At 43.5% G+C, this 25,790-nt stretch overlaps 1 protein-coding gene and 1 long non-coding RNA gene across 17 annotated transcripts in view; one reads left to right on the forward strand and one right to left on the reverse strand.

The window, feature by feature from the left end:
- The window catches only part of Abcg3 (ATP-binding cassette, subfamily G (WHITE), member 3), a 75,488-nt gene extending 52,993 nt beyond the window's left edge, over nt 1-22,495 (forward strand). For 7 of the 13 annotated variants that reach the window (XM_039092264.2, XM_039092263.2, XM_039092269.2 and 4 more), the window contains 6 exons: nt 4,708-4,797; nt 6,181-6,302; nt 9,961-10,115; nt 18,902-18,991; nt 19,820-19,905; nt 21,624-22,495. In XM_039092264.2, the coding sequence (XP_038948192.1) occupies nt 4,708-4,797; nt 6,181-6,302; nt 9,961-10,115; nt 18,902-18,991; nt 19,820-19,905; nt 21,624-21,813 (733 nt within the window). In that variant the 3' untranslated portion in view covers nt 21,814-22,495. Of the gene's footprint in view, nt 1-4,707; nt 4,798-6,180; nt 6,303-9,148; nt 10,116-11,913; nt 12,220-18,901; nt 19,377-19,819; nt 19,906-21,272; nt 21,397-21,623 lie in introns of those variants that run through there. The other 6 variants (XM_063273449.1, XM_063273451.1, XM_063273450.1 and 3 more) reach the window with 6 other exon arrangements.
- Nucleotides 15,397-24,691, reverse strand: LOC120096558 (uncharacterized). 4 transcript variants are annotated; one of them, XR_005493109.2, is made up of 5 exons: nt 24,520-24,688; nt 21,602-21,680; nt 19,375-20,878; nt 18,085-18,240; nt 15,397-16,274 (listed from the first exon to the last, which is right to left on the reverse strand). It is a non-coding gene; the product is annotated as an uncharacterized LOC120096558 (long non-coding RNA). The 4 variants fall into 4 exon arrangements; XR_005493110.2 differs by lacking the exon at nt 15,397-16,274 and having other exon boundaries at nt 17,395-18,240; nt 19,375-19,482; nt 24,520-24,680; XR_010057659.1 differs by lacking the exon at nt 15,397-16,274 and having other exon boundaries at nt 18,102-18,240; nt 21,602-21,734; nt 24,520-24,691.
- Between the last annotated feature and the right edge of the window lie 1,099 nt (nt 24,692-25,790).

Here is a 25,790-nt window from a genome sequence, read left to right on the forward strand (position 1 = left end):
ATATAATGAATAATATACACTGGAAGATTCAAAGTCTTCTTGTATTGAAGCAGTGACAAAAATTTTTTTTTACATGATGTAGGGTCAAAAGTGATTCAAGGCAAAACTTGCCGATGATATCACTTCATGGGCTCTCCAAAATTACAAGCAAGCTCACTAAATGAAAATCTTTCTTAATCACCAGGATGTAAAGAAAGAGCATAAAAACAATCTTTTAAATCTATAATAATTGTATATGTATTTCTTGAAATAGCAGTTGGAGTGAGCAAACAGGCTGTAATGTTCTTATAAGTTCCATAGCCTCATCAACCTTTTGTAAATCTTGTAACAATCTCTACCTGTTTGAATTTTTTTAATTACAAATATGTGTGAGTTAGAATCTTGAGCCGTCTGTGATCAAACTGTAAACTGTAGCCAATGTAACACTAGAAATCTTTAACCACAATCTTTAAGTTTCCCTTTAACACCAGAGCACAACCATAACTTTGGAAAACAAAACTCAACCTCCAACAAACCATCTGTTCTCCAAAATCCAGTCTGTCCAAAACACCAAGTCTATTCCTCATGTTTTAAAGTTTGAGTGCCAATTCTTGCATATGAATGGACGATGGTGTAGGCTCTAATTCCTCAACAAAGAGACATTGCCCTAAATTTTTATGTCTGGTTTCTAGGATAAGAATTCTATTAAAATATTATTCTAATTTAGACCTGTTTCCCTGGGTTGGCTCATGTCACGTGTTGTCTAAAATTACTCTATCCTAATTATGAGGTTTAAGCCAACTTTATGTTACCAATGTTACAAATTTTTAACCATACCCAATAACTTAAAAGCCAGTAACCTTTAACCAAGACATGTAGAGTGTATTATACATTTAAAACTAATCAGAAACAAAAAATGAAGTGGCTACACATCTCTTTAATATTTAAATCAATCACCGTTTTTACTTTTTCTAGCTGTAGTTTTAAGAGAAACACCTTGTCACCTGTTGAGTCTAATAATCACTGTCAAAGATTTTTCTAAGAGAAACAGCCATCACTTCCATTACCATAGAAACTGTGAAGCTCTTGGTGCCTTTAGGATTGGCTAGTGTAAACATTTAGCCAGCCCCCTGGGGAGCTTGCCTAGCAGACTTAGGCTCCTAGCTACAGATGCAGGCTCCAAAAGCCAATTGAAACTTTTTATTTATTTGTTCCTTTCTTGAAAGGAGTTAAAACTACATCAATGGGTGAATCAACTGAAAGACCCCCGGAGAGAATCTTCCCTCCAGAAGGGAGATCCCCTAGCCCAATGACCAGTCCGAGTCCACAGGCTACAATCTGCAAGAGGGTTTATTTTGGGGTACACAGGTACCTGCAGGCGTCCCAGTCAGCTCGAGAGGACTGGCGCGCCTAGCAGAACCAGGGACGGGTTTTTATAGGGTATTGGGGAGCAGAAGCAGGCTTACAGAAGCAGATGCATGGTTGGTGGATTCAAGTGAGGCGCGGATACATGGTTACACCCAATTGGCTATTTTAAATATATTTAAATGAGATTGTCACACAGCAAGAGAATACGTGTAGGTTGGGGCGTCCGGAATGTCAGGGGCTAGGGGCTTATCTCTTGTTAGGTGGCCCATAAAGCAATACCAATAATTTAGACTGGTTTCTGTATTTTGTTTTCTTTTATGGTCTGTTTCGTCTAAATGATGGGTCAGCTTGTCCCACAAAGCTTGGACACATCTGAACTTTCCCAGGCTTATTTTAGTTCTGAGTCTGTGTATCTAAAAACTTATTTTTTATTTCTATAGTTGAGGGCCTTGGGCTTGTACAATTCCATTTCTGGGAGGGGGTCTTTCACAACCAGCATTTAACGTTTTAACCATTTTTTTAAAACACGAAACACAAAACATTCAAAGCAACGAGAAGCAAAACCCAGACATAAATTGACATACATGGACAGCTTGGTGCACCAAGGACAGACAATAGACATAGAGGAAGAGAACTAGATGGTGTCCCACCAAAGGGACCCAGATATCCTACCAGAACCAGAAATAAGCACTTCTCCAATAGGAGCCAGCAAGGGGGCAAGATGTCTCCTACACCTCCTTCTGTCTCCAGGAGAGCTCCAAAAAACTTAAGCCCATTTCCTTCTTTTGCCAAATCATCTGTGGAGAGTCCTGGAGGACTGTTTTTCTCAACCCCATTCTCTCTCTTGTCTAGGGTGTAAACTGTCTCTAGTCAGGGTCCACAGACTAAAAGCATCTATGAGAATCGACTTTGCTTCTCTAGATTTTAGCATAACTCTAAGAGAACACATACACAAAAACATTTTACCATTATTACCTTGTCCCCTTTTTACAAGGTTTACTCACCACTACCCCAAATCTTTATCTTTTCACAGGCTTTCAGTTCCTGCGGTCCTTCTGAAATCTGCTTACTGGGGCTGTTCCTGGCCCATTTTCTCCCAATTTCTCAATCTCCCTTTCCAATCCAGAATATTCAAACTGCCACTAGCTATAAACCAAGGACTGACTTCTACAGTTTTAACAAAATCTTGGGCTATCTTTACCTTGATACTAGTACCTTGTTGTTTGAGTAAACTTACAAGCTGATCTATGACCAATAACGAGGAACTTGTAGTTCCCATCGCTAAGACAAAACCTTTGTAGCACTACTTCCAGTTTTGCCCCGTGGTCAATGCTTGTCCCCAGTATGTTCCACTTCCTTGCCGGCCGGCCTTTTGGAACGATCCCGTCAGTTTGTCCTCACTTTCCCAATCTCAGTGGAACCTCCAGATGTCAGTGCCTGTGCTGCCAGTGTGTGAATATCGGGCGTAGGTCTGCGGGATTGAAAGAACCCACGTACACAGGTCATCCGTTTTCAGCTAGTGCCGCCAAGGCTTTACTGAGATCTCCTTATATACCAGAGGCAAAAGCCATGGAAAACAACAAGGCAGGTGAAAATCCCTAACCAGGAAAACAGGAAAAGTCTGTGTGGTGGAAAATCCTGGGTCCAATCAGGGGCATAAACAACTTCTTAAACAACAACAAGCTGGAAGGCTCAGTGGGGAGGAAGGGTGCCATCGAAAATCCCAGCCCCAAATCAGGGGCTAAGAGCAGCTCCCAAGGGTGTAAACAATTTCTTGCTATAGCAGGCTAAAAGGCTCAGCGAGGGGGGAGGGAAACACCAAGGCAGAGCCCACCACTTGGAGTTTTATTTTGCTTTCTTTTTCTGTATATTAGGAATGATACTTAACAATTTTGTTAGTCAGACCAAAGTGGTGGATTGGGTTGGCATGTCTAAATACCACAAGCTCAGTGGATTTAAAACTAAATGTGTCCGTATATTGCAGTGTGAGAGTCTAAGGGGAGGCTTCTGCCATGGTCTCTTCCTGTCTGGGCACCTTCTCTCAGGGCCCTCTCATGGCAGAGGCAGCATTGCTGAGTCTTCCCCTAATGAGGACACAGACCACACTGTGGGGCTCTACTCTTGTCATTTCATCTAAAACTAATTAATTCCCAAAAGACACACTAAAAGTTCATCATATCAGGGAACATTATCAAATTGTTGAATTTTTAGAAGACATACTTCAACCCATAGATACTTCATGGGACTCACACTTTCTGAGGGATAATTTTAAAAATCAGAACAGTTCTACATTTTTCTTTCTTTCTTTTAAAAAATATTTATTTAATTTTTTACATGTATGAGTGTTTGCATGCACATCTCTCTGTGTATTATGTGGGTGCCTTGGTGCCATGATGATCAGATAAAGGCATCAGATCCTGTCTCAGCTGAGGTTACTATTACTGCATTGAGACACCATGACCTAAAGCCAAGTTGGGAAGGAAAGGGTTTAACTGCCTTTTATTTCCACATTATAGTCCATCACTGAAGTAAGTCAAGACAATATCTCACACAGGGTAGCAACCTGGAAGCAGGAACTCATGCAGAGATCATGGAAGGTGCTGTTTCCTGGCTTGTTCTCCATGAATTGCTCAGCCTGCTTTCCTATAGAACCCAGGACCACAGCTCAGGGATGCTACCAACTACTGTAGACTGGGTTCTCCTATGTCAATCACTAATTAGGAAAATGTTCTGCAGGCTTGCCTACAACTGGATCTTTTGAAGCATTTTCTCAGTTCTCTCCTCTCAGATAATTCTAGCTTTGTCAAATTGACATGAAACTAGCTGGTACAGGATCCCCTGCAACTCTAATGACAGATGGTTGTGACCTTCCGTGTGGGTGCAACAACCAAACCTGGGTCTTTTGCAAGCACTCTTTACTGTGAAGTCACCTCTCCAGGCCGGCTATCTATCTATCTATCTATCTATCTATCTATCTATCTATCTATCTCTCTATCATCCATCAATATCAATCATCTATCATCTATCTATCATCTATATATGGATCTAATCTATCTGTCTATCAATCATCTAACTTTGTCATCTATCTATTGATATCAACCATCTATCATCCATCCATTTGTCTGTCTGTCTTTCTGTCTGTCTGTCTACCTATCATCTATCTATGGATCTAACATATCTATCTGTCATCTATATATCGATATCAACTATCTATCTATCATCTATCTATCTATCTATCTATCACCTATCTAAAAGAAATGTCTGTGCAATGTCATTTAATCTACAGAGCAAGCTGGGTTGGGAGGAAACTGTCTTAATGTTGAATTTGCTGTTTGCTTTTCCTCCATTCTCTCTCAACAGAGCCGGCCTCCTTTACCTGCTCACAATCTTCCAGTGCATCACAAGTGTGTCTGCAGGGGAGCTCTTTGTGATTGACAGGGATCGCTTTCTGTGAGTAGCCCCTGCTGCAACAGGCATCAGCCGCTGGTGATCAAAACCATTACATTCACAGTTGGACCTAGAGCTTTATCTCATGAGTTACTGGTATTTCTCCTGGTTTGCTTTGGTTGAAAAAATAAATTATGAAATTTTGTCTTTATTATGTGATACCATGTGTTTCAAAGTATGTATAGAAATTACTAATATTAACTGAAGAAATGGGTGGGTATTCAAGAGCAGAGGTATCTGCAGCTCAGTGGAAGTTGGGAGTTGGGGTGTGGTCACCAGGTCTCAGTGCTGTAGACAAAGCAGCAGTAGGAAGATGAAAATCATTCATGCATCCCTAAAATGATGTCAGGTTTTTGGTAGAGCTTTAGTGTAGTGGTTTACAGGAAATTGGAGTTGGAGAGCTAAATCTGAACAGGAACAAGGGTGTGCACCGCCCTTGGACAAAGGGTTAAAAAAGAGCCAGAGAGATGCTCTAAGTGAACAGCTGTCTGATCTCCTGTGCTTGTCAAACACAGAAGAAGACTTCCCAGGTGGCCTATGGACTCCTACAAGTGCATGCTAAGGAAAGAATCATCAGAGAGGAGCTGAGGGCATAGCTCAGTTGGTAGAGTGCTTGCTTAGTACATATGAAACCCTGGGGAAGACTCACAGTACCACATTAACCTCAGCAGGGACATATTTCATAATTCTAGAACTTCGGGATGGGACAGGAGGATGGTCATTTTATCTACACATGGAGTTTGAGGTCAGCCTGCACTAGTGGTCCTTTCTCAAAAACAAAACAAAATCAGAGATGTAATGAAGACATGGGCAGGGACAAGCCTGAAGTTTGGAATGGCTTGGGGGTAGCTGCTAGGAAGGGGAAGGACTAGGTGTGGTAACTGGTAAGGATTCATGGTTGTAAATGAGATTATTGAAGGAAGAAGTCTTTCCTTAAATGAGAGATGCAGAAGAGAAGGATATAGTAGCTGTAGGGTGACCTCAGAGGGCCAGTGTCACCTTCCTCATAAGAAGGGCATGGAGAGGAGTCTCCATGACTACTGACTGAAGTGAGGTACTGAGAGCTGAAGTACCTCAGGGAGCCAGCCTCAGAGGAGCAGAGTCTCTGAGAAGAGTGTGAACATCGAACTGTTTCCCTGCAGGGTCTGTTCTGTGGCCTAGTGGACCAAACTGGGTTTCTCTGATGGGAATCACAGTGAGAATGCCACAAAGGTGGTGGCCTAGAGATGCTGGTTCAAATAATGGGAGGTATATGGGAGTTGCCTGAAGCACTGGGACACTGTCTTCATAGTCTCCCTGTAGTATCAGAAGTCAGGCTAGCCATCACCTCACCTGTGCTTGTTGGACCAATCTATGGAAGTATAATGAGGACTTTTGTTTTGGTAGACATGAGCACACCAGTGGATACTACAGAGTTTCATCCTATTTCTTTGGAAAATTGCTGGCTGAGCTAATACCCAGGAGGCTGTTGCCAAGTACTATAGTACTTATAACATACTTCATAGCAGGTGAGCAAAAAAACCAGAAATGCGTCTTTAGGCTTTGATGAGCATGTTTTGCTTTGTACAACCATGATATGTCTTAAAGTAAAAAATGGTTTCTCCACTGTGTGTGGTCTACAACAAGGGATTGATGCGAGTACAGTCACCAAGATTCCTTAACAAAAGAACGCCAAAAGCTGTTTATGAAACTGCGTTCTTACTGAGAGTTTTTGTACATTATGACGAATGTAGAAATAGCTCTCAAGTTTGACACAGAGCTAATGGAGCGACAACATTTATCATTAGTTATCTCTCCATATGTATTTTAAAAGATTAATTTTCTTTTGTGTGTTTGTGCCCTCCTCTTTTTCTGTGTGTGTGTTTGTGTTTGGTATGTATATGTGTGTGTGTTCTGTGTGTGTGTGTGTGTGTGTGTGCACGCGCACACACGTGTGTCCTAACTGAACGCAGCACCTGGGAGACCAGAGGAGGATGCCAAATCACCTAGAACTGGAGTTACAGGGGAATGTGAGCTACCATGTGGGTGCTGGGAACTGAATCCAGGGCCTCTGCGAGAATGGCACATGTTCTGAATCACTGAGACATGTCTCTAGCTAAGCCATATATTTTTGTTTTTGTATGTGCCTTTATGTGAGTAAAATATTGAAAAGTGGATAATACCTCATACACATGTATGTGTAAAAGGACTAATGTGTACACTGTTTTATGGTAACAGCTTGCCAAGTAAAAGGACAGTGGATGGGGTTTGTTGAAAGGAAATGATAGAGATCATTACTTAGAACATGTGCACATTTTTGTGGTTCATGGTTAGGCTTCATCCTCGACTCTAGAATTTCCAAATTTTTAACATATACATACACCATTTCTAAATGAGTACAGATAAAGCTTTTTCACCAGGATACATGCACGCCATGACACATGTATACCATGACACAAGCACAGCATGACACATGTGCACAATGACACATGTGCACACCATGATACATGTATACCATGGCAGATGCACAGCCTGACACATGCACAGCATGAAACATGTACACTCTTACATGTGCACACCATGAACATGCAGACCATGGCCCAAGTACACATGGCCAATGAACACCATGGCACATGAATACCACACCATGATGCATGTATACCATAATACAAGCATGTCAAAACATATGCACAGCATGACACATGTACACTATTACACATATACACTATGACACATGAACACCAGACACAGGCATACCAGCCATACTCACACCAGTATTTATGCATATCCTGGCACATGCACAGCATGACACATGTACACCATGACACATGCAGATCATGGTCCATGTACAAATGGCCAATGAACACCATGGCACATGGATATCAACACATGTGTACACCATGATGCATGCAGACCTTGACATATGCACACCATGACACATGCACACTATGTCACACACACACCATGACAGATGTATACTATGGCACATACACACCATGGCACAAGCACAGTGTGAGACATAAACACAATACTTGCACACCATGACACATGCACACCACAACAAATCCACACCATTAACATGCGCAACATGATACATGCACACCATAATGCATGTACACCATGACATATGCACAAAATGATACATGCACACTGTGGAACATGCTCACAATCTCACAAGCGCATCATGACACATGCACACCATAACACATGTATACCATGACACATGCATATAGTGATAGGTGCATACTCTGACACATACACACCATGATGCATGCACACTATGATAAATGCACACCATGGCATGTATACCATGCCAAATGCACACCATGACGCATGAAAACCATACCACACACACACTGTGACACATGTACATCATGACAGATGCACACCATGGCACCTGCACACCATGATACATGCGTACAGTGGCACATGCAAACCTGACAGTAAACACCATGATACATGCACACCATGGAACACACCATGACACTTGTAGACCATCGCATCACACACCATGACATATGCACTCCATGCCACATGCACACAATCACACATGCATGGCATGTCATATGCACACCCTGGCACATGCACACAGTCCTGTATCTATACCATGGCACATGAACACCATCAAATATGCACACCATGACATATGCACACCATGGCACATGTACACAGTCCCATATCCATACCATGGCACATGAACACCATCACACACACACACACACACACACACACACACACACTGACATATGCACACCATTGCAAATGCACACAGTCCCATAGACACACCCTGGTGCATGAACACCATGGCCCACATACAACACGCACACCATGATACATACACACCCATATCCACACCATGATAATAATAAGAATAATTTCTAAACAATTAGGGATGGAATTCAGCTCCCCCAGATTCCATCTTGTTTCCCTGTGACTATTATAAAAACACATGACCCATGCGTCAGCTCTGTAAAGAGTATGAAGCAGCTTATGAAGCTTACTGCCCTCCTCTGTAGTTGTGCAATTTTCTAGAGAAAAATAAAGCTGGAGGCACCCTCCCGTCGCTAGGTGTGAAAACCACCAGCTGCAAGGTTGTTCAAATCGTTGCCTTAGACGACTTACCACACATCAAGAAAGGAAGTCGGGGTGGGAACTCGAGCAGGAACCTGGAGGCAGGAGCTGAAGCTGAGGCCACAGAATAATGCTTCCTACTAGCTGGCTTGCTCCTAAAGACAGGGGCACAGCACGGCGCATGCACCCCGTATTTTAAAATAGAATTAAAACCCTGTATATGAATTCTCTGTGGTCACGTGGAAGGAACTGATGAAACTGGAACCCAGAGTAGTTTATTCTTCTTTTCCTTTCCAACGTACAGACTCTCTGTATCGAGCCCTGGCTGTCTGGACTCTCTGCAGATCAGGGTAGCCTTGAACTCACAGTGATTTACCTGCCTCCGCCTCTCAAGTGCTTGTGATAAAGGCCAGAAGCATTTGTTCATTGAGGTTCCTCTTCCCCCATGGCCCTAGCTTGTAATAGATGGGTAAAAACTAACCAGCACAATCCTGATCTCAATTTCCTTATGAATGGAATTATGATGAACACAGGGGGACGTGGACAGGAGTGTTTTCTCTGGTGAGTCTCCTGTGAGAGAAGGCATAGAATTTCGGCTAACTACGGTACCTGTAGCTCTCCAGGTCGGGATCTCGTAAGCTGTTCTTAACTATGTATAAATGAGAACATGTGTTATATGGAAAGGTACTTTTCTGGTGAGTCGGGAAGGAAAGCCATATGGGGGGTCTGGGTAGGTGACTCATCAGATAAGACTACTTGCTGTTCTTCCAGGGTCACCACATCTGGTTCCCAGCACACACATCATTGGTCAGCTTTCAAAGGCTTGGAACTCCTGCTGTGAAAGATCTGATGCTGTCTTCTGGCCACCATAGGGAAACTGCACACGTGTGGCATACTTCCACACAGACACAATAAATTCACATTTAAAAATAGAATAAAAAAACCTGTCTAATAACTCTCTGTGATCAAATGGAAGGACATAATGAAAGGGGAGACCCAGAGTAGTTGGGTGGCTTTAGAATGGTTACCAGTCCCTGTGATTATTAAAGTATTATTTGAACAATGTGCAGTTCTCCAGACTTGGGTAGCTGGACTAATTCATTTTTTTTCTCTAAGGAGTAAAAACAAGCATGAGCTCTTTCTTCGCTATGCTATTTACCGTCATGATGTTGGCTTATTCTGCCAGCTCCCTGCCACTGTCTATAGGAGCCGGGGAGAATGCAGTGGCTGTCCCAACACTGTTTGTGACCATCTACTTTGTGTTCATGCTGGTGAGTGTTTTTCTAAGAGAAAAAAACTTCCTCTGTTCCTTGTTGAACATGTATCCTGCTTGATAAATCAGTACTTGGGACATGAAGCCACATGCTAAAGCTTATTGTCATAGAGGAGGAGCTGCCTTTCCTCCTCCCCCTCCTCCTCCTCCTCCCCCTCCTCCCCCTTCTCTCCCCCTCCTCCCCCTTCTCTCCCCCTCCTCCCCCTCCTCCTCCTCCTCCTCCTCCTCCCCCTCCTCCCCCTCCTCCCCCTCCTCCCCCCCTCCCCCTCCTCCTCCTCCTCCTCCCCCTCCTCCCCCTCCTCCCCCCCTCCCCCTCCTCCTCCTCCTCCTCCCCCTCCTCCCCCTCCTCCCCCCCTCCTCCTCCTCCTCCTCCTCCCCCTCCTCCCCCTCCTCCCCCCCTCCCCCTCCTCCTCCTCCTCCCCCTCCTCCCCCTCCTCCCCCTCCTCCCCCCCTCCCCCTCCTCCTCCTCCTCCTCCCCCTCCTCCCCCTCCTTCCCCCCTCCTCCCCCTCCTCCCCCCCTCCTCCTCCTCCTCCTCCTCCCCCTCCTCCTCCCCTCCTCCTCCTCCTCCTCCTCCTCCTCCTCCTCCTCTTCTTCTTCTTCTTCTTCTTCTTCTTCTTCTTCTTCTTCTTCTGTGACTGTTGCTCTAATGTCAGTCCTAGGATGTAACTAACAGGCCATTTCTAGTGGGTTCTTAAAAGACATTTCCTGGGACTGCATTAGAAACCATAATAATTTGGAATCAGTAAAGGCTGCGGTTGGCTGATTCCCTCACTGAGGGAGCAGATTGCTGCCTTGCTTTCATGCTGGTGTAAGAGACTTGCCGCCATGTTAGCTACAGCAGAGATGACGTGGTTTATTCACTGGTCTCTAATGGGAAAGCAAGGGTCATGAGAAAGTAAGTATTCATCAGGAGGAGGCTATCTCAGGGCTCCCTTGTGTCCTGAAAAGCATTAGAAACAGCAGAAGATTCCAGAGTCCTCAGCAGTAAGTCAGTCTTCTGTGTTAGCATTCTTCTGCTCATCTCTGTAGAAATGATTGTTCAGTCTTAGATGTCCATAAGTGATACCCTTACTGTATAGGAATCAACAGACAAGTGAACCAGATTCTATACTTTCCCACCAAGCAGAGCAGATGAATAGAACTATTGAATGTGTTACAATTTGCATCATTTCTTCTGGTGCAAGGACATCCTGTAGCTTGGCAATGGGAGATGTGTGGCTTTGAAAAAGTGCTCAGTTTGTTTCTATTTCCTATCTATATGTGGTCATATACATACGGCCATCCAGAGATGTAAATCTTTAATAAATATGTTTTTATTTAAATCTTGTTTGAGGTATATAAATGCCTGTAAGGTGTGGTGATCAAGTCCAGCCCTATTCTTCCCCTCCCCCCAAATTCCTCTTCCGTGGGGATTTTTGAATGAGAACTGTCCCTGAGCATTAGGGGACGCTGGGTTCACAATTGCTTGTGCTGTGTGAGGTAGAGATGTGATGGGGCAAGTGTGTCACTGGGCATCATTGGGTGGTCATGGTCTTGCCCCACTTGTGAATCCCTCCCTGCTTTGTGCATTCATGTGAACACATGAGCATTTGGCTTCCTTGTCCCACATCCATGCCTGCCGCCTGCTGCCATAACCCCCTGCCAAGATGGACTCTCATCACTCTGGAAACTGAAGGCTGAACAAACTTCTGCAAGTGGTGCTGTATGAGCATCTGAAAAGCAGCTGCTCCATTTCCTGTCACGCTCACTTCTCCTCCTATCCCGCCTCATGCTTTGTTTCTCTTTTTATAAACAGGGCCACCGTAGACTGTCTACGGGTGCCTGTGTATAGGACCATATACTGAAGCAAAGGTTGGCTTCCAGAGGCTTCATCTTTAAAGAAAAATGGCTCCCCGTTCCCAGCAGCCAGCAGCTGCCAATAGCTCCTGAACTAAGAGTGGGACTTCCTGTCCACCTCTCCCTTCCATGCTGGGATGCTGCTGCCTTGATCTAGGTCAAGTGTTTCACATGTCGTCACAACTGTTTTGCATTCACATGTGTCACTGCACAATTGTGACTGGATGGCCCTGCTTCACTGTACCCACTGCTTCTGGCTCTTACAGTCTTTCATCTGACCTCACCATGATCCGTAAGCCTTGGGAGAAGTTCGATGCAGATTTCCTGTTTAGGGTTGGATCCTTTGCAGTCTCTTTTCTCTGCATGTTGGGGGTCTCTGCATCAATCCATCAGCTTCTGCTGATGTTGTGGGTCTCTGTCCATCAAAGAATCGAAACCAAGCTTTTCTGAATTAATGTCTGAGATGTACTAATCTACAGGTGTAACAGTAACTCATTAGAAGTCAGTTCAATACCATATCCATTTAGACGAATAACAGCAGATTCTCCGGACACTTATGGCCTCACTAGCCACAGCACCACACAGGTTTCGCATCTTGTAGAGCAGGCCATAATACAGTCGAAAAAGGAGTGCTTGGCAGGAGTCTGTCCAGTGTGCCCCATGTGTCTCCTTTTCACCCAAGGGAAAGAAAAGCAGAAAAGAGGCAGGCAGGATGGTCACTGTGCTCCAGCATACTTTGGATTGCACCACATGACTCCTGGAATCGCCTCCCCCAGGCTTCACACTTTTAGCTCCCTGCCCATAGTTTGCAGCACCCAAAAGAAATCTTAAGCCACCACACACAGGCGACAAAAAAAAAGTGATGAAATGTTCTGCCCATTAATCACGTCAGGACTTGGACTCAGTACTCTGCCTAGCCTGCTGGCCTGCCCATACACACGTCTATAAAGGAAACCTTGGCATTCTGGTCCTTAGAGCTAAAATGCAATGTAAGGCAGACCAGTAAGTGCGGGTCATTAGCAAAGAATCCTTCACGTGTCCTTTCACGTGCTTGCTTTAGCAGAACATCCTCTCTCTTGTAACCTCCCTTTAGCAAAACGTTCCTTCACGAGTCTGCCTTAGCCTCTCACCTGTGTCGACTTCAGGAAAACACTCCCTTGCGTGTATGCCCCAGCAAAATACTTTCCAACACAACTGACTTTCCACGGATCCCTTACGTTTCCACTTCACCCCTAATATGTTTCAGATGTGAACTAACAAGGATGCCTTGTTCTGAAGCTGACAGGCGTCTTACTGAGATAGTGAAACTCACCAGTAAATTTCTACATCAACAACAAAGGCAAACTTTAAACTACCATATTCTTGTTAGTGGTTTAAAAAATTGCATTTTACTCTTTTTCCATATCCTGATGATAAAAGACATAGTTGCTTTTTAAATGTGTAACTGTAAACAGTCAAACACCCATGTCCCATGGAATTTCTAAAAAGTTAGTTTAAAAAATATAATAAGATGTAAAAATAATCTTGAGTATGTTGGAGCATGTCTTTAATCCCAGCACTTGGGAAGCAGAGGCAGGTGAATCTTCGTGAGTTTGGGACCAGCTTGATCTACAGAACGAGTTCCAGGGCAGCAGGGGCTAAACTGAGAGACCCTGTCTCCAAAACCGAAAATAAATAAATAAATAAATAAATAAATAAATAAATAAATAAGAAAGGAGGAGGAGGAAGTGTTAAAGAACAATTTATGTATGAGGATTAAACTAAATATTTTCAGATCAGAAAGAAAAGCTAGAAAGTTTATGTAGGTTGCAAGCGACTAAGTAAGTTATTTAAGATATGTAAGCCATAAACATTGAAGATGATAGGCAGGATATTACAATTTGTAAGTGGATGGTCAGTACATTGATATCCATCCTTTATTTAAATCGACAGAGTTGATATAAGTGTCACCATCTCATGGTAACAGTTATAAACAGTGGCTTCTAAAGCTTTATATAACCAACTTCAGTTATCAGAGAAACAAAACAAAAAAATATGTGTTATCAACACAATTACTTGTGGTTTTGCTACCTTTGTTTGAACTAACGACTTGAAAGAACAAAACCCAATTCATTTTAAACCATCTGAGCTTTAGCTCCGTGTTGCACAGAGTTAGTGACAACACTGTTAAAGCGGTCCTGTTTCCAACAAAGCTTACAAGCTACAGCAAAGAGAATAGTGATGGTCAGAGAGGACATGCGGTGTTTCTGTCATTGTCTTTCTAGGTCAGGGCAGGATGCAGGACAATAAGACCCCTCTGGTAAATGGTCTGTTTCAGAGAGGCCACGGAGTATTGAGAGACAAAACTCTAACCATCCTACATCTTACAAGAAATCCACTGGGTACCACAGGCTATGGGTGATGCAATACAGAGGCTACCATTGTGTGTGTGGGTTTTGCTGGTTGGTTCTTTTGACAGCTTGAAGGAAGCTCTGTTCATTATGAAGAGAGAACATTGTCAAAAGCTGGTGGGGCTTGCCCAAGGCCAGCCTGGTTTACAGAGTATGTTCCAGGACAACCAGGGCTACACAGAGAAACCCGAGAGAGAGAGAGAGAGAGAGAGAGAGAGAGAGAGAGAGAGAGAGAGAGAGAGAGAGAGAGGGAGCAGCTTCAGTTCCTCAGTTGAGAAAATGATTCCATCAGATTCTTTTATAGACAAACCTTTGGAGGTAGTTTCTTGATTAATTAATGTGGCAGGACCCAGCCCACTGTGGACAGCACCATCCTGGGAAGGTCATCCTGGGTTGGATAAGAAAGTAGGCAAGGGGGGGGGGCTGGAGAGATGGCTCAGAGGTCAAGAGCACCAACTGCTCTTCCAGAGGTCCTGAGTTCAATTCCCAGCAACCACATGGTGGCTCACAACCATCTGTAAAGAGATCCAATGCCCTCTTCAGGTGTATCTGAAGACAGCTACACTGTACTTATATATAATAAATGAATAAATCTTAAAAAAAAGAAAGTAGGCAAGGAAGCTATGGGTGTGTGCCAGTAATCAGCATCCTTCATGGTCTCTGCTCCAGCTCCTGCCTCCAGATTCCTTCCTCCCTTGAGTTTCTATCTTTGCTCCTCTTAATGATAGAATATGGTCAGGATAGTCAGCTAAGTAAACTCATTTTCCACATACTTTTGGACTCATGATGACTCTTTTACAGGAATAGAAGCCAAACTTAGGTAGGAGTCTTCGTAGGTCTGTGCAAAATGTGTGTGTTAACAATGTGTGACTTGCCAAAACAGACAAAGGGGGTTGGAGTTAATTAAAAACCCAGATGTGAGATCTGAACTGAAACCCTGTGGAGGCATCCAGATGGACATCCACAGATACCAAGGAAACAAATCAACAAACAAACCTAACTGTGCACTGCTAGGATGTGAGGCCTCCTCCCATGGACACAGGCCTCCTCCCTTCCCTCCACCGCTACTGCTAGTGGGATGAAAAAAGGGTCTTAGAGTAACTCATGACTAAAGAGATTTAGTTAAGGATAAAATAGCTCTCAGGGAGAGGGGTCCCCTCTCCACACGAATGTCACATGCCCTTCTGCATGTCAGCAGATCTACAGGCCTTCTCCCCAGGGAAACTAAAATTGGTTTCTCATAAATGATGTCCTGGTTTTCTCCTCCCCAAGACCCCTCTCAGGTTATAGTTTTGCCAAGACTCCTCTGCTAAAAATTACCAGCCCATATTTCCTGCTAGGGGACCAAACAAAACAAAACAGAAAACAAACTGAAGTTAACCTGGGAGGGCCCCTTTCCTGAGATGTGAACTGAAACCACCGTTCAGAAGGTTCCAGAGGGGGTCACAACATAACGATGCTCAAGGAAACGGACGGTCTCACACAGGAAAAGCCTTAATGATTTAAAAATCCTGTTTATGATTTTTAGAAATGATAATAAATTTTTTTCATTATAACTAAAGCAGCTTTTCTACTAAGAGTTCAACTGTGAGTAAGTATCAAGTCTTAGACTTACTTAAAAAAAAAGGTAGAAAGCTTTCGTGGAATAAATTCACATGTCCCAAGTTTTCCCCTTTGAATCATGCAGGCAGCCTTTAAAGTTAATTCTCAGGAGCATCCCAACAGCACTCTAGTGTTGCTAGAGTTCACTCTGTTAAGCTTTCGAGGCAGGGAATCACTGGCTCCGGCATCCTTCGATTTGAATGGGACACTGATCCTACAGAGCAAATGGCATGCTAGACTCTTTATACGAGAAGGGCACGTGGTGTGATAAAGCTTGCTGGAGTCTGCTGCTCTTGTTTCCAGATGTCCAGGCAAACCTCCAGAAACCCTATCAGTGGAGAAGATGAATTATTTCTCATACAAGCAGGGGATGAATTCTCTCACCAAAGGGATGTGATCCCTCCAGTGGGTGGTGATCTCTCTAGTGGGTAATGATCCCTCCAGTGGGTGGTGATCCCTCCAGTGGGTGGTGGTCCCTGCAGTGTGTGGTGATCCCTGCAGTGGGTGGTGACACCCCCAGTGGTTTGTGATCCTTCCAGTGGGTGGTAAACCCTCTAGTGAGTGGTGATTCCTCCAGTGGGAGGTGATCTCCCCAATAGGTGGTGATCTCCCCAATAGGTGGTGATCCCTCCAAGAGGTGGTGATCCCTCCAGTGAGTGGTGATCCCTCTAGTGGGTGGTGATCCCCCCAGTGTGTGGTGATCCCCCCAGTGGGTGGTGATCCCCCCAATGAGTGGTGATCCCTCCAGTGGGTGGTGATCCCCCCAGTGGATGGTGATCTTCCCAGTGTGTGGTGATCCCTCCAGTTTGTGGTGATCCCTCCAGTGGATGGTGATCTTCCCAGTGTGTGGTGATCCCTCCAGTTTGTGGTGATTTCCCCAGTGTGTGGTGATCCCCCCAGTGGGTGGTGATCCCTCCAATGAGTGGTGATCCCTCCAGTGGGTGGTGATCCCCCCAGTGGATGGTGATCTTCCCAGTGTGTGGTGATCCCTCCAGTGGGTGGTGATCCCCCCAGTGGATGGTGATCTTCCCAGTGTGTGGTGATTCCTCCAGTTTGTGGTGATCCCTCCAGTGGATGGTGATCTTCCCAGTGTGTGGTGATCCCTCCAGTTTGTGGTGATTTCCCCAGTGGGTGGTGATATCTCCAGCAGTCTTGCTGTTGTTATTGTTCAGCATTGTTCTTGCTAATCTTTCTTTTTTATTTCTATGTGAAATTTGAGGGTTTTTTTTTCAATTTTTGTGATTTATATTGGAAGTTTGATGGGGACTGCATTAAATCTAATGACTGGTTTTGGTAGGATGCATATTTCATAATATTTATCCTATAGAATGTCAGCATAGGAGGTCTTTCTGTCTTTTAGTATCTTCTTCAATTTATTTATTTTCAGTTTCTTAACATTTTTATTGTAGAAATATTTCATTTGGTTGGAATTTTTCCAAGATATTCACTTCCCTATTTTTGAAGTTACTGTAAATGAAATTTCACCCCTCATTTCTTTCCCATTATGTTTATAATTTGTGTTTAGAAAAGGCTCTGACTTCTGTGTGTGTTGTCATGGTGTTTTATCACAGCAATTAAGACATTAAGACAACTGGTCATTGTGTACATTTTCTATGTGTGACCTTAAAAACTACTTCTGAAGCTGAATGTCCTATTTTATACATAAGCATTTGTTCAGGTCAAGTCTGAATGCACACACACTGTCATTCCTTTGACTATTCTGGTATACTGAAGATGAGACAGGACAAGTATGAGCTGTCTCTTGTTTATCCCCATCAGTCCTTTCTGGCAACTCTGTATGATTCTGTTTGGTAGCTTTTTAAAATGAGGGATTGGGCACTTTTTCTGCTGTTCTTCATCAGCGTAGTTTATCAGTTCTAGGGTTGAAATTGTCTTAAGGCTGTAGATTAATTGAATACCAAATTACTCCTGGTCATGAACAGAGTCAACACTCTTATAAATAACGTCTTGTTTGTTTGTGGAAGTAGAAGTGCGTGTAGGATGCTCAGTGTTCATCCTAGTGAGGGTTTCTACTACTGGAAGGGAACATTACGCCTCAAGTATGTTAGGGAAGAAAGGGTTATTAAGGTTATACTTGTATATGTTCATCAGCAAAGGGGGTCATGGCAGAAACTCACGTTTAGCAGGAACAGTGAGGCAGGAACTGATGATATAGAGGCAATGGAGGGGTGTTGCTTATGGGTTTGCTCCTTATGGCTTGTTCAGCTTGTTTCTTACAGAAACCAGGACCACAGCTTAGGGATGGTAACAGCCACAATGGTTTGGACTATGCCCTATTAATCAATAATAAAAAATGTCCCTTTGACTTGACTACAAATGGTTTTATAGAGACATTTTCTTAATTGAGATTCCCTCCATTCTACTGAATTTAGTTTTTTGTCAAGTTGACATAAAATGAGCCAAGAAAGCATTCTTTCAGGATATGTTCCTAACTGTCCCTAGTTTTATTAGAAAAGTAACTACATTTGACCTGTAATATTGTCAGAGATTCAACTAATCATATATTAACAATATATTAAACTATATATCAAATAATGTTTCTGTTCTGAATATCGCCACTCCAAGGATTACACAATATAAACTATGTAGCTACACAAATTATATATAATAAGGAATCTGGGATGATTAAAAGTATGTTGCATGGAGGTATTTAAAGAGTTAAGGGTGTGTGCAGATCGCATGCCATCTTGAAGACAGCATAAGCATCTCTAAGGTTTGGATTCTGCAGAGTAGGGTGACAGGATCTTCTTTTAAAAACCACAAAGAACCCTGGCTTTGCCAAGAGTGCAGGCTTTGGATTAGAGTTAACTGAAAGAATGTTTTTAAAGATCTGGTCTGAAGGCCAAGAGCAATGGTCAGAAGGATGTGGGGGTCTTGAAGAGGAAGTTACTTGTCTAGGATTCTTAGTCACTGGACTGGTTCTGCTCTTTCTAGTTTTTTTCAGGTTTATCACTATATTCTGGAAGCCTCCTACCTCAGCTCTCATGGATTCAGTACTTTAACATTCCTCATTATGGATTTAAGGTAAGCTGTCCTCTCTGTCACTCTACTTGGGGTCTCCAATTATAGTAACCAAAATGAGTCCCACCCATGTCCTTTCATCAGCAATAAACTCTAACCAGATCCTGCCCAGGAATGTCCTTCCAGGGAGAAAAGAGGAACAATTTCCTGTTGGTTTAACTTGGCCTAAGGTCAGTAAGTCACCTGTGCCTTTCCCATGTCACGTGTTATTGGAGAGAACTGAAGGGGGAGAGAAAGCTGAGAGCAAAGAGGAAAGGTAGACAATACGATTTACAAAAAGGAACCGCAGTATTTCTGTCCAGTAAAGAATTGATGACCAGGTCAGAGACTACGATGTATAGTTCATATCAGGAAATTACCGGAAACAGAAACCATGTAATACTCACAGCCATATTGGCTACACATGCTTTCTCTGCAGCGGAGTGCATCTCAGTGTCCTTTTACTCCCATAATTACAGCTGGTTTTGATGAAAACAAGCAAGAACATGTTCCTCCTATAACCCAATAGTATTGTTTTAATTATGGCTCTTATGGGGTTGCAAAATTAGAGGGCAAAGAAGGAGGATGCGTGGGGTAATTTAGTTAGCGATTTCACATTTTAGTCAACGGGAAACATCATTATTTCAATCATAAGCCTTTGGATTCTGGAGCAGTCCAGACAGGGACACTGGTGGACTGAGCAGACTATGAACCTGGTTGGGTTTTTTTTAAAATGTTTTGCAAATAGTGGTAAAGATTGTACTTGAAGATATAGCTGTGTTTATTCTTTGGAAACGTATGAAAATGAAATATAAGTCTGTTTTCCTTTCCCTGCTCCTGCTTTTGTTACAGGCTTTGCTGCACAATGAATTCCTTGGACAAAACTTCTGTTCAGAACACAACATAGAAGAAGTCAGTAGATGCCATAACTATGTAATGTAAGTTTGAGCTCAGGGTCATAATGGGGCATAGAATTAGCATTAGACTTAGAGGGGACCTGCCGGTAAGACCAGGGTTAACTCTCTGTCCTTTGCCTGTTCCCCAGAGTGAGTCCCTGTGCGCCAGAGGACATAGTTTCAACACTACTCCATAATGTTGATAATGTGCAGAAAAGATTCTTTAGGGCATCGTGGAGAAGAGTTTTGGTGCTTTGATTGTGGATTTGAGTTTCAGAACATTTGAGTTTGACATAAGCTGCCCTGATAGGCTAACAAAGCCATATAATTTTTATAAGGATATGGTATGGTACCTATGAGCTGATCCTGAAAATGTCGGGACGGCAAGGTGAGCTGTGCCTGCTATCATTTAGGGTCGTTCCTCTGCCTCACACTCTGGAAGACTTCAAGAAATCAAAGACTGGTGTGTGTGTGTGTGTGTGTGTGTGTGTGTGTGTGTGTGTGTGTGTGTGTGTGAAAAATGTCCTATCAGAGAATGTGCCCTGCAATAAAGGATATAAATAATTCAGCATGTTGAGAAAAGTATCTTTTTTTGTCTAATACTATTAAAATACATAGATTTTTGATAAAACTCGTCTGTTTTAAACTTACAATACCTTCACTTTTCGTGATTGTTCTCATGATTTGATTTTGATATATAAAACAGAGAGAAATATTGTGATACGTCAAATCTCTCATGAATATTCAAAATAATAAAGAAGAAATGCAGAGAATATTTTGCATTTTGATTTACTGATGAGAAAACCTGTTTGGAGAGAGACCTTATTTCTCACATATTCTCTCTCCTGGTGTGGCCTGGGCTCTTCTAATACAACTTCCTTTCCAGTTCCTAGTCAGGAGGACATGGATGGGAAAGTGAAAGCAGAGGAGGCCATCCCCATTCTTCCTCCTCATAGGTTCATCCTCTCAGGAGGAAGAAATCTGCTCTTTCAGAAGATTTGTGCTCTTCTAAATCCTAAGAGATACAAGGGAACAGAGTCACAGAGATGGAGAGACACAGGCAGCAATTGTAGCTCTATGCAGAATTCTTCACAGCAGTTCCTATGCTAATCTGTGTCAGGCCCACTGCACGCTGCTGTGCTCCCATTGCTACCACAGGCTCAGTCTGTCACCTGTGCTGCTAGGGATGTCCTATAGCTAAGCATCTGTGGTTGTTACTTCAGTCTTAGTACAGGAGCAGACAGAAATTCACTGACTCCTGCCTGCAACATCTGTTCTCCTCTGGTCCCAGGTCTAGAATTCCATGCTTCTGTTCTTGTGCATGACTGTCTACTGGGTCAGCAAAGTCCTTGGAGTGTCCGTGTCATTCAGAAGCAGCAATAGTTGACCCATGCTTTTACTCTTTGTAGAGAGCAGCATTCTGGATTTAGAAACAAATAACACCATGAAGTGAACAGAGTTGGATTACAGTGCAGCTGTGTAAACTTGCCGTGGTTATTAGGTCTCCATCCTACAGGCTTTCAAGTAGATATGGTATCTACTCTTCTCTGGATAGTTTTTGAAATTAACTCAAGTGCCTGACTCAAGTAATTTCAGTTGATTTTCATATTGCATAACAAATTTGTAAGCACATCATGACTACTGTCATTTAAATAAAAGGGAGAAAATTTTAATGTGTTGAAATTATGAGTTTTTAAGGGAAGCAACAATAAATATATTGAATAAACTCTGACATTACCTTTGTGTGTGTTGAATTACAGATGTACTGGTGAAGAATTCTTGACGATCCAGGGCATCGATCTCTCATCGTGGGGCTTCTGGGAGAATCACCTGGCTTTAGCTTGTATAATGATTATCCTCTTAACAATTACCTATGTGCAGTTATTACAGGTTAAGACATTAGAAGTTCTTAGATCGCGGGGGAGGAATTTTCTTCAGTTGTTTAACTAAATACCAAAGTATCTTCTGAATGTCTGTAATTGTATTCCTGGACAAATGCTACATCCAGCCTGACCCAGAGAGGATCCCTCTGCTGTGAACACTGATGAACGTAGAGACTCATGGCTGCTCACAGTACAGGGCTAAGGGACACTCCAGTGCTTATCTCCAACAGGACACCTATAGCGTGCCCTCTATAGCTCAGAGCATTGTAGAGTAGAAAGAGTGCAGGAGCCAGAATATGAGAAGAAGGAATAGAAATGCAATATTGTGGTCCTGCACAGCCAAGGCAACCATGGTCTGTGTCTCAACTCTATGGCTACCTGCACAAGACTGGATCCCTCATCAGCACAGAAGGAACAGAGGAGAACTCAATGTGCCCATCCCCCATTCTGCTCAACTATCGGCTACTGGCAGATCATGGGGGAGAAGCAGTCATTGATTTCACATGTATGATCACATTTGAGCCTAGAGACTCCAGTGGAAAGTCCGAAACCCCTGTATCCCACAGACAGCCCTGTTTAAACTCTGTGGGTCATAAGACAAAGATGTGGATGTGAGAAAGAGACTTGTAAAGAGGAGTATTTCAAGGGAGTGTAAGGAAAATGAGAGAGGTGGGACGGACGGGGAAATGGCTGAAATGCATTATATATGGAATGGTATGTTTTTAAAAATAAAAATTTTAGAAAAGTAACTTTTGTGTAAAGTATCCAATGAAGTTTTCCTTTTTAAAATTTTGGTATCTCATTCTGTAAATCAGCGATGGTTTTTAAAAATTGACAAAACAACAAGATAAACTACAGAGTCCAAGCCCCAAACTAACATTAGGAAGTATTGCATGCTAGTTCGTCTCACCCATAAAAATCATGAGACATAATTCATCAATTTAATTAACCTGGAAAAGGAGAATTTGTCCTAGAAAATTTTACATCCATTGGTATCAGTTTCATCTCTACAGTGAGAATGTAATGGCCAATGATCCGTGATTGGTGGTGGGAAGATCAGGTTCAAGGTTATGCTCAGCTCCATACTATGCTTGAGGCTAACCTGGGCTACAAAAGACACTATGTCAAAACAAAAACAAGCCAAAGCCCACACATAATGAGTGACTATAAAAACATTCCCAGTCAGCTCATTGAGGAAGTGAGATTTAAGGGAAGTGTCTCAGAGTTTCTGTGGCTAAAACAAAACACCATGGCAAAAAGCGAGTTGGGGAGGAAAGGGTTTATCCAGATTACACTTCCACACTGGTGGTCACCACTTAAGGAAGTCAGGACTGGATCTAATGCAGAGCAGGAAACTGGAGGTAGGAGCTGCTGGAAGGGCCATGGAGGGTACTGTGTGCTGGCTTGCTTCACATGGCTTTATTATCGTGCTTTCTCACAGAACCCAGGACCACCAGCCCAGGCTGACACCACCATAATGAGCTGCGCCCTCCCCCATCAGTCACTAGTTAAGAAAGTATTATTTTATGGAGGCATTTTCTCAATTGATGTTCCTTGCTCTCTGATGACCAAGTTGTCATAAAAATACCCAGCACAGAGGGATACTTGTCTGTGGTGATGTGTAATGTTTCAGGAGTCTAAACTGAGGGCGTTGGCTATAATTAAAGCCATAATTAAAGACAGGGTTCTCATGATATGAAATGGCTCTTGTTGAAAGACCCCCGGAGCGGGGAGACCCTCACTCTAGTCTTGGGATGAAGCGACCACCCAAGAACTCACACAAGACTATCCTTGCTGTAATCACATGAGGTTTATGGATAGGAACCAGTGCACTGGGGTCGAGACTCATATCCCACGCAGCGGCAGTGGAGTTTGACCCCGAGGGGCTGGGAGAAGGGGTATTTAAAGGGAGAAAGCACAACCGAGGGGGCAGGGATGGCGTCATTGGAAAGTGTAAAGAATACCAGTGAAAAATCACAAGGAGAAACTCTCTGTTTTTCAAGATTGTTTCCTAGGAGAAGCTGTCTCCTGCTTCTCAGATTGTTTAACTTCATGGTCGGTTAGTTCCTAGGAGAGGCTTCCTGGATCATACAATTCTGAGGCCTAACCTGTTTCTTCTGCTCTAAACTTTGTGTCTAGGGGGGCAACTTTAAAACTTTTACCTTTCATTGTGACATTTCAGGGTAAACTCTGGATGTGAAAAGCCATTTAACCTCCAGGATTAACTTGGTGGTGTGCGGTTTTGCTAAAGGCTCTCAAAAGGAACGCTCCTCAGACACAGATGTTTGGGCTTGGTCTTCCACATTTGTGTCTGTACAAACTACCTCTTGGAACAAATGCCCACTCCCAGATCTGCTAGTTCCCAAGATCCTTTGCAGCCCTGGACATTACAGGCTATTGTTTACTAGCTGCTATACTTACACCTTCACAGGTCTAGCCTTTGTGTTTCTACAATTAACTTTCATAACTCCCTCATCCATTCTTTTTCCATAAAAGGAAAGTACTCATTAGTGATATTCATCAGTGTTTTTAAACATCTTAAACATTTATGTGTAGTGTAACAAAATATCCATTTTGGCTCTTGTTGTAGAGTCAGTGTTTCCATAGTCCTTCCCCCCCCCACCCCCACCCCCGTTCAGTCATTCCTTTGTGACTCTGCTGACCACAAAAATCTCTCTTTAGCAGGGACTCACAGCTGCCACAGTAGGCTAGTACTCAGCTAGGGGACCTTCATCCTCCTTCCTGTCCTCCATTTAGGTCTCTCTGGACTTACCTCAGTGCTGCTGCTGCCTGTCCACATGAGCCACTTCATCCCCAATCCTATTCTGCGCCTCCTAGGGGGTTCAGGCTTTGACCAGTGAGGCAGAGATTTCCTAGCTCATTCCTGCCACCTACAGTGTATTCTATATCCGGGCCTTGTTCCCACCCACTTCCGGGCCTTGTCCCCACCCACTTCCGGGCCTTGTCCCCACCCACTTCTCAGTCAGTTTATCTTTGCTCAGTTTATTAACTTGCCTGAAATCCATGTTGTCCTCACTGCCTCCCAACCCGCTGGAGTCACAGCAGGATACCTCTACCTTTGGTTTCACCTTCAAAGTTTTCATGCGTACAGAAATTTTAGGAAGATCGTCATGGTGGTTTGAGTAAGCTTGACAAAGGGAGCAGCACTCTTAGGAGGTGTGGCTTTGTTGGTGGAAGTGCACCCCTGAGGGGCTGGGCTTTGAAGCTCCAACCAGTTAAGGAAAGCCAGATTTCTCCTAGCAAACTTCAGATCAAGATGTACAACTGTCAGCTCCTCCTGAGCCTTACCTGCACGGACGCTGCCCTGCTCCTGCTAATTGATAACGGACTGAACCCGCGAACCTGTAGGACACCCCAATTAAATGTTGTCCTTTGTAAGAGTTCTTGGTCACAGTGCCTCTTCAGAGCAATAAAACCCAAACTGAGACAATGTATTTATTTATGAGACCAATTTTCTCTTTTGGCTTGTGCACAGTGGTTATCCAGGCTGATGGGCCAGTGATTTCCAGAAGTCTGCCCACCTCCACTGTCCCAGCATTCCAGTTAGAGTGTGGCTGCTGACCCACCTGTGTGCTGGCGCGGAGTAGGTGCACATGCATGTGCACCAAACACTCCACTTACTGAATTCTGTCTCTCCTCACCTGTCCTGGATCTGTTTTTCTGGAGTATTCATTAGAGACCAGGTGTGAGAGCCAAACCCAGGAGAGCAACTCTGAAACAGACCCAAGGGCCTCAACACGAACTCAGAAGGACCAGAAGTGATCACCGTGTATCAGGTCCTGATTCTGTGGCCTTCTGCTGTCCTGACCTTGTTAATCACTTCCAGAGTCCACTACCACAGAGTAGAGAAATGGAGTAATCACCTTGCCAGCTTTTATCACTAGAGCCTGTGCAGGAAGTGGAAGACACAATCCAGAAAGTCTACCAACGAGTGCTTGTGTGTCAAGCGTTCCCTGCCTGCTATTGTTCTCTTCCAGTCCTCACTGGCGTCAGTAGAGAAGCTCTGAGTCTCTTGTCTTCCTG

This window comes from Rattus norvegicus, chromosome 14 (assembly GCF_036323735.1).
Source record: "Rattus norvegicus strain BN/NHsdMcwi chromosome 14, GRCr8, whole genome shotgun sequence".
NCBI classification, from domain to species: domain Eukaryota; kingdom Metazoa; phylum Chordata; class Mammalia; order Rodentia; family Muridae; genus Rattus; species Rattus norvegicus.